The sequence below is a fragment of the Ylistrum balloti genome, unplaced genomic scaffold (assembly GCF_031769215.1).
Source record: "Ylistrum balloti isolate Yb309-2 unplaced genomic scaffold, AGI_CSIRO_Ybal_v1 Utg371770, whole genome shotgun sequence".
In the NCBI taxonomy this organism is placed as follows: domain Eukaryota; kingdom Metazoa; phylum Mollusca; class Bivalvia; order Pectinida; family Pectinidae; genus Ylistrum; species Ylistrum balloti.
The window spans coordinates 205186-214449 of NW_026782886.1; the positions used below are offsets into that span (position 1 = coordinate 205186).

General features: G+C 35.3%; 1 protein-coding gene across 1 annotated transcript; it reads left to right on the forward strand.

Moving 5' to 3' along the window:
• The first annotated feature begins 8322 nt into the window (after window positions 1-8322).
• On the forward strand, window positions 8323-8835 carry LOC132563565 (uncharacterized). The gene has a single exon (XM_060228307.1). The coding sequence runs from the start codon at window positions 8323-8325 to the stop codon at window positions 8833-8835; it is 513 nt and encodes a 170-aa protein (XP_060084290.1).
• The last annotated feature ends 429 nt before the right edge of the window (window positions 8836-9264 follow it).

Consider the following 9264-nt stretch of genomic DNA (forward strand, 5'->3'; position numbering starts at 1 on the left):
AGTTTGATGTCAAATATGAAGGCTGTTGGTGAGGTCGTCCAGGTACCCAGTGAGCTGTGTTTCACTCTACCCTTCTGACACTATGTTGAAGGTCATCGAGTATGTAATTAGTCTCGCCGTGGGACACGGTGACAAGGGTTATGATAGTGTCCATAACATTACAGCAAACCGACGTGAGGGATATCGGTCTATAATTTACAGACATACACCTGCCTGATGATATATAAGTCGGGGTGTGTGAAGCTTGGTTTCTCAGAGAATGCGGACTGGAACTGGGAGTTCAGAATGTTGGTCTTGTCTGCTACGTTAATTATCAGTTTTCTTTTGTGTAAAAGTAGATGATAAGATATCTCACTGAACAGTAATACCATGTACACAGATTGTTGTGTAGGACTTTTAGTGTCGTTTTATCTTTATTATGAATAAATACTATGGTTCTGTGTGCCGGTAGAATATCAGTCATCCCTAGAGTGCATTTCAAGTTATTGTAAGGCTTAAACTTTGGTAGAAATTAATTGACATTGTGTTGTTATCAACAAACCAGTAGACTACGTGTTATCATCACACCAGTAGACTACGTGTTATCATCACACCAGTAGACTTCGTGTTATCATCACACCAGTAGACTACGTGTTATCATCACACCAGTAGACTGTATTATTGTCACACCAGTAGACTATGTGTTATCATCACACCAGTAGACTATGTGTTATCATCACACCAGTAGACTATGTGTTATTGTCACACCAGTAGACTATGTGTTACCATCACACCAGTAGACTATGTATTACCATCACACCAGTAGACTATGTATTACCATCACACCAGTAGACTACGTGTTACCATCACACCAGTAGACTACGTGTTATCATCACACCAGTAGACTATGTGTTATTGTCACACCAGTAGACTATGTGTTATTGTCACATCAGTAGACTACTTGTTATTGTCACACCAGTAGACTACGTGTTATTGTCACACCAGTAGACTATGTGTTATTGTCACACCAGTAGACTATGTGTTATTGTCACACCAGTAGACTACGTGTTATTGTCACACCAGTAGACTACGTGTTATCATCACACCAGTAGACTATGTGTTATTGTCACACCAGTAGACTTCGTGTTATCATCACACCAGTAGACTATGTGTTATTGTCACACCAGTAGACTACGTGTTATCATCACACCAGTAGACTACGTGTTATCATCACACCAGTAGACTACGTGTTATTGTCACACCAGTAGACTACGTGTTATCATCACACCAGTAGACTATGTGTTGTCACACCAGTAGACTATGTGTTATTGTCACATCAGTAGACTACTTGTTATTGTCACACCAGTAGACTACGTGTTATTGTCACACCAGTAGACTATGTGTTATTGTCACACCAGTAGACTATGTGTTATCATCACACCAGTAGACTACGTGTTATCATCACACCAGTAGACTACGTGTTATCATCACACCAGTAGACTACGTGTTATCATCACACCAGTAGACTACGTGTTATCATCACACCAGTAGACTATGTGTTATCATCACACCAGTAGACTACGTGTGATCATCACACCAATAGACTACGTGTGATCATCACACCAGTAGACTACGTGTTATTGTCACACCAGTAGACTACGTGTTATCATCACACCAGTAGACTATGTGTTATCATCACACCAGTAGACTACGTGTTATCATCACACCAGTAGACTACGTGTTATCATCACACCAGTAGACTATGTGTTATTGTCACACCAGTAGACTACGTGTTATCATCACACCAGTAGACTACGTGTTATCATCACACCAGTAGACTACGTGTTATCATCACACCAGTAGACTACGTGTTATTGTCACACCAGTAGACTATGTGTTATTGTCACACCAGTAGACTACGTGTTATTGTCACACCAGTAGACTATGTGTTATTGTCACACCAGTAGACTACGTGTTATCATCACACCAGTAGACTACGTGTTATTGTCACACCAGTAGACTACGTGTTATTGTCACACCAGTAGACTACGTGTTATTGTCACACCAGTAGACTACGTGTTATCATCACACCAGTAGACTACGTGTTATTGTCACACCAGTAGACTACGTGTTATTGTCACACCAGTAGACTACATGTTATTGTCACACCAGTAGACTACGTGTTATTGTAACACCAGTAGACTACGTGTTATCATCACACCAGTAGACTCGTGTTATCACCATACCGGTAGAGAATGTGTTATTGTTATCGTCCCTCCCACTCCAATGGAATACTACCATTATCATAGTGCGTCTGGTCCAATAGCAGACCTTCCATTACCATGTGAGGACAAATAAGAAAAAATAATGTAAATGTGAAAATATTTTCACTTCCGATGAAATAAAAAATCTCATTCTAGGATAATGATTATTTAATAAGAAATCGTTGTGAAATCAAGCAGAAATGCTATATAAATTTCTTACGGATTTGATGATGTCGTTGTGAAACATGCGGAACGAAATTGCGTGTAATAAAGTAATTGTGAGAAAAGGTGTGTTAATTTCTAAATAAAACACGACTTTCTTGGATAAATAAAACACCTTTAATTTGGTGTCTACTCAAAGTAAAAATAGATAATTATATTCTAATTACAATGACGTTACTGCAAGCATTAAAGAGAAATGTATTTATAAAATTAAGTAAACCATTTGATTAAATCTGATAGGATCTACGGAGGAGCCATTCTGATGTTCCATATTTAATAGCCGTAAACATTCCCTCGATTTACAATACTCCATAACATTCTCCTCACTTTTTAATGGCACCATTTGTTGACAAATACACAACCATCCTATACAAGTGTATACTATAAAAGGTGAATATGTAAATCGACCTCCTATCACGGCGGTAGTCTGACTGCCTTCACTATATGCCTTAATAAAGCTGTTTATATACAACACAACATTTTATCTATACCGTCATGTATAGCCTCTATATATTTTAATCCGTCGTCGTTACTTACATTATAATTTAATTCTATTTACACTTTTGTGAGGCACTGAAAAAGTCATCGGGTACGACAAACTCACGTTGGTATTTATTGAATTGGGTATGAATACAAAATTATATATTGAATTCATGCGTGAAGTGTATATAGTATGGAGAGGTCTGGATGGTGTTTTGAGGCCGAAGGATTTGGGATGGTGCATTGAGGACGGGGAGGGGTCGGAATGGTGCATTGAGGACGGAGGGGGCGGAATGGTGTATTGAGGACCAAGTAATCGGGATGGTGTATTGAGGACCGAGTAGTCGGGATGGAGTATTGAGAACGGAAAGGTCGGAATGGTGTATTGAGGACGGAGGAGGTGGGATGGTGTATTGAGGACCGAGTAGTCGGGATGGCGTTTTGAGGAGGAGGTGGCGGAATGGTGTATTGAGGACGAAAGGGGCGGGATGGTTTATCGAGGACGAAGGAGCGGGATGGTGTATTTAGAACCGAGGACAAAACATATGTACATGTAGGTATCTGACGAAAAATATTGAATATTCAATTACCGACGCTATTCAGCTGAATGTGAAAAAAATGCGGAAGTGTTCCACCATGTGATGAAAGAACTTTTAGAAGTTAAGAGGGTTGTAAGTAATCATACTGAAAAGGCTTTGTTTAGACATTCCCCGTATACTCTACGGGAGGTATATTTGTCAAAAAGCGTCACCAGACCGTGTAGAGCAGGCTTTAACAAAACTAGAATAAAACAAGATTTCATTACTTTTTTTTTAGTTTTTGTTCAGATTTGTAAGACTTACATACCGCCTTGGTCTGTTAGCAATACTTTACAGGTAGATTACCTGCCATGTTGATTCGCAGCTTAGTGAGAGTGGTTTATCTATACAGGATACTTCTTTGTGTTTTAAGTTTTAAGTGTAAGTATTTTCCTCAAAACATTTCACTGTTTGAACGTTCCTCTTGTAGATATATGATAATATTTCTGATATATGTATATTTTATGTTTGATTTCCTATATGTAGTATATATCTAATTGTAATTATCATGGTTTTATTGATAGGTGTTGAGATAAAAACCATGGTATGTGTTAAGTGACCTACATTATATATATTTATATGTTTAGAGGCGTGTTGATAATGTCGATTTATCGATCGTTGAATTAAGATAAATGTTTCTTGGTTTTGGTAAAAGGAAGATATTTCAGGGACATGCGTTTGAAGGTATGGATGGAGAATTGAGGACGGAGGTAGTTAATTGCAGATAAATGTTTCATGGTCAGTCATTAATGATATTTACGTTATGGAGATCATTTTGGTAGGATCATTTTATCGCTAATTTGAAGGTTGTTGTTTCATATTATGTGTTTAATGCTACATTTAGCAGTAAGTGTTCCACGGTAAATATTTGATGCTTTATGTTTCGTTCAGGTTTACGAAACCTACAGAGAAGTTGTAACCATGGTCTCATCAGGAACTTATCTATTTTCGTGGGTGATGTGAAGTTAAATGTTGTCGTTGCTAGTAAGAATGTCTATAGGTTTCGGTTTAGTGATATTACTTTATTGAAGAATGTTAATTACTTGTCTACATTTAGTACAATCTTAACTTGACCAAGCTTTGAGTTGCGAGTTTCTGTGTTGACGCTTATACTTCCAGAACTCCTGGTCGTATTTTCCGCTTACTCTTTTTCTGCTCACAAGCCAATGCCTTTCTAGTTTTTAATGATATGCATTAAATGGACTGAAATTACCGATAGTTAGTATACGGTAATGTTTGGAAGGGCTGTGTTCTTATTTACTTGAGTTACTTTATGTGTTTGATAGCTCGTGATATGTATATTATGTTTGATGGTATGTGTTCAGTGATATGTGTATTTTGTTTGATGGTATGTGTTCAGTGATATGTGTATTATGTTTGATGGTATGTGTTGGTGTTAATGTGTTAAGTGGTATGTATTGGTTGCTTGATAGTAAATGTGTCTCAGAACGGTAAAAACAATATATTAAATGTTTATACTTAAGTGTCGGCTACTTTCTGTTCACTGGGATGTGTTAATATATGTACATTTTATATACATGTTATATATGTACGTTTTGTTTTGTGGTATGTATAAATGATATGTGTATTATGTTTGATGGTATGTGTTCAGTGATATGTATATTATGTTTGATGGTATGTGTTCAGTGATATGTATATTATGTTTGATGGTATGTGTTCAGTGATATCTGTATTATGTGTATTATGTTTGATGGTATGTGTTATTATGTATATTATGTTTGATGGTATGTGTTCAGTGATATGTATATTATGTTTGATGGTATGTGTTCAGTGTGATATGTGTATTATGTTTGATGGTATGTGTTCAGTGATATGTGTATTATGTTTGATGGTATGTGTTCAGTGATATGTATATTATGTTTGATGGTATGTGTTCAGTGATATGTGTATTATGTTTGATGGTATGTGTTCAGTGATATGTGTATTATGTTTGATGGTATGTGTTCAGTGATATGTGTATTATGTTTGATGGTATGTGTTCAGTGATATGTGTATTATGTTTGATGGTATGTGTTCAGTGATATGTGTATTATGTGTATTATGTTTGATGGTATGTGTTCAGTGATATGTGTATTATGTTTGATGGTATGTGTTCAGTGATATGTGTATTATGTGTATTATGTTTGATGGTATGTGTTCAGTGATATGTGTATTATGTTTGATGGTATGTGTTCAGTGATATGTGTATTATGTTTGATGGTATGTGTTCAGTGATATGTGTATTATGTTTGATGGTATGTGTTCAGTGATATGTGTATTATGTTTGATGGTATGTGTTCAGTGATATGTGTATTATGTTTGATGGTATGTGTTCAGTGATATGTGTATTATGTTTGATGGTATGTGTTCAGTGATATGTGTATTATGTTTGATGGTATGTGTTCAGTGATATGTGTATTATGTTTGATGGTATGTGTTCAGTGATATGTGTATTATGTTTGATGGTATGTGTTCAGTGATATGTGTATTATGTTTGATGGTATGTGTTCAGTGATATGTGTATTATGTTTGATGGTATGTGTTCAGTGATATGTGTATTATGTTTGATGGTATGTGTTCAGTGATATGTGTATTATGTTTGATGGTATGTGTTCAGTGATATGTGTATTATGTTTGATGGTATGTGTTCAGTGATATGTGTATTATGTTTGATGGTATGTGTTCAGTGATATGTGTATTATGTTTGATGGTATGTGTTCAGTGATATGTGTATTATGTTTGATGGTATGTGTTGGTGTTAATGTGTTAAGTGGTATGTATTGGTATGTGCAGTGATATGTGTATAGTAAATGTGTGGTATGTGTTCAGAACGGTAAAAACAATATATTAAATGTTTATACTTTAGTGTCGGCTACTTTCTGTTTTACCCCTGCTCAACTGATCAGTATATAAAACCTGTCATTTAGCTGTACTACAAGAACGAAAGGTATCTCGAGATGTGTGTAAAATGACGTTCCAGTGCCAAGAGAGCTTGACAGGTTTGAAGTACCTGCTACCTTGGTACAATGTAAGGTCGACAGTGATATGCCCACTCTAACGGGCTGTCACGTGTACACTAATATACCGAGGCATGTTTAATAGGTAGCCTGAACTTTTCGTTTTTTCTCATTCCATCCCAGAAACAACCACCTGTAACCTACACACCTGTGTTTTCATCTGAGTGGACATCGGAATACTTCATCGTGACAGGTATGGTCTAAGTTACTAAATACACCTGTAAACCAAAGGACTAACATGTCAAAGACTTGATAACTTCGTCACAGAAATTGAAAATGCGAGATATATTGATAAACACTTTATTGTATTTTATTAAGTTTATTAGTGTTATAATGGAGGAAATACAAGTAGCCAATCAAATCATGTTATTTTTGAAAGCATTGTCTTATACGATGTTTTTATTCGTCTGAACTTTTCATCATATTGGTTGTCATGGTGACATATCGGGATATTAAACTACTCAAACTTTACACGAATAATATATATATTTTTTTCATTTCAAGAGAACTGAGCATGGAAACGGCTATCATGTAAATCACTATAGTATCATTATATAGAAATGAAATACTGTTGATATTGATACGAAAGATTTTAAATCTAATTGTTAATTATTTACAAACCAGCATCCACATTTAAGTAGATCTGCAATCAATGTAATTCAAATACTTTACAACATATATTTTAAAAGATGATTTAACACTAACATACCCTTAATTTTCATGTACACATTTTTTTTTTCATAATTTTGCAACTAAAGACTTTTAACATTCATAATTAAAAGTATAATTTTTTTTATATAATTAAAGGTATGATGTTTTGATAAAATATTGTTTTCATTACCAAATTTACAGACGATTTTATTAGAAAATTATTTTATTTTGACACCGCACTACCGCCCGAATACTCCCATGTCGATAAGTATATAAGATTTCCCCTGTTTTTGTGTAGCATTATTTGTTAACAGGTATTTGGACGATTAATTAAAAACGTTCGGCTTGTATTATTTTGACATAATATAATAGAAGCTTTTCACAAATCCTCATTCATGTAAACATAAAATTAGAATATCGCAAAGGTTCCCACCGTTCTGGATTTCAAATAGGGGTACCATAACTTCGTAATGTGTATTCATTACTCACAGAATAGTATTGTATATATACTGCGTATGAGGTTCTTTAAATGAATAAAATTTTAATAAATTTGTGTATAGCGGGTACATATCGTAAGGGAATATTTCAGAAAAACTTCCACTAAGGTCGAGTAAGTTGTAGCATGATTAATTATAAATTCGTGTTTTTCTATTGACCTTATCCGAAAATTAAATACTTAGGCGCCAGATTTCTCGGCTGTCAATATTTACAGAGCTTTTGACTTCCACTAGACATCCGAATGTGAAGTAAGTTTAAGACTTTTATACGTTTACTGTAAATGACAATGAGATCTAATTGTTTGAACAAAGAAAGTGGCGTCTTCATACTGTTGCAGTTTCTTTTACTTCACGTAATTATATATCATCGTGTGAGTTTCCGTTATTCACTGGAATAGTCCTTGTTTACATGTTTATAGACAAACCATGAAATAGTCATTGTTACGTGTTTATAGACAAACCATGAAATAGTCATTGTTACGTGTTTATAGACAAACCATGAAATAGTCCCTGTTTACGAAAACAAAATGGTGGTCATAATAGCTCTTTAACTTGAATTTTTCAGGTGTCAAGGATGATTTTTCGGTAGTTGTGTTTACTGAGATATTGTCACGTGAATTAAAAAGAGGATAAAATGTCAAGGAGTCAGTTTGATGAGAGAATTTTGAGAGGGTTCATATTGTCTAGTGATGCGTTATTTGAAATTCGGACATTACTGAATAGACGACAAAAGACGAAGTTTTCTGAAGGCCTTTCACCGGAGGCAAGGTTGGCTCTACAGCAAATGACAGAGGATACCCGAGTGAAATTTAATGAAGATTCGGACGATAATTCCGCTGGGGAGGAAGGTGCACAAAACTCAGGAAGAAAAAATGTCCAGATATCTAGAATATCTTCAAGGAGGTCTGGAAGAGACAAATCGAGGAGACAAATTTCCTTTACAGATTCCCCGAGGGTGATAAACAAAGAAGTGAAATCTTTCATCTCAAAGAAGGAAGTTATTAACACAAAGGAAATAAATATTACGCAAACAACGGGAGAAAAACACGTGGGTGACCACGATTTACTGACGACAGAACCTAACCCAGTCGACAAATGTCGGGAGTGGGTAGCAGAGAACGGTATAGAAACGTCTGTCGGAAGGTAACACGTGACTGGTTAAACTTACTAATGGAATAACTGTTGATTTCCTGCGATATTCAAACGAATAAACACATAAGACATATTGTATCGTCACTGTCCAAATCAACATTCCGTCATTTCATGACGGAAACGTCATTCTTTTCACGTACTTTCTATCATGTAATTTAGGTCTTTTTTTTATGTAGAGGATAATTATTAAATGTTAAAACAGCACAATCTTTGTTGAAAAGTTGTTGTATATAGCTTCTCTGGATTTCATTCAATTTCCCTTGTAAACAAATTCAATAATATAGGGTCAGAAATATCAAACAAGAATCTTGAGTAATGAGTTATTAGGAAGAATAAACAGGATAATGGCTTCCTGTAATAGCCGGGGGAAGGATTTATCAGTAAACTCTTACTGTTAGCTTTAGGAAGCAGTGCTATTTGTATA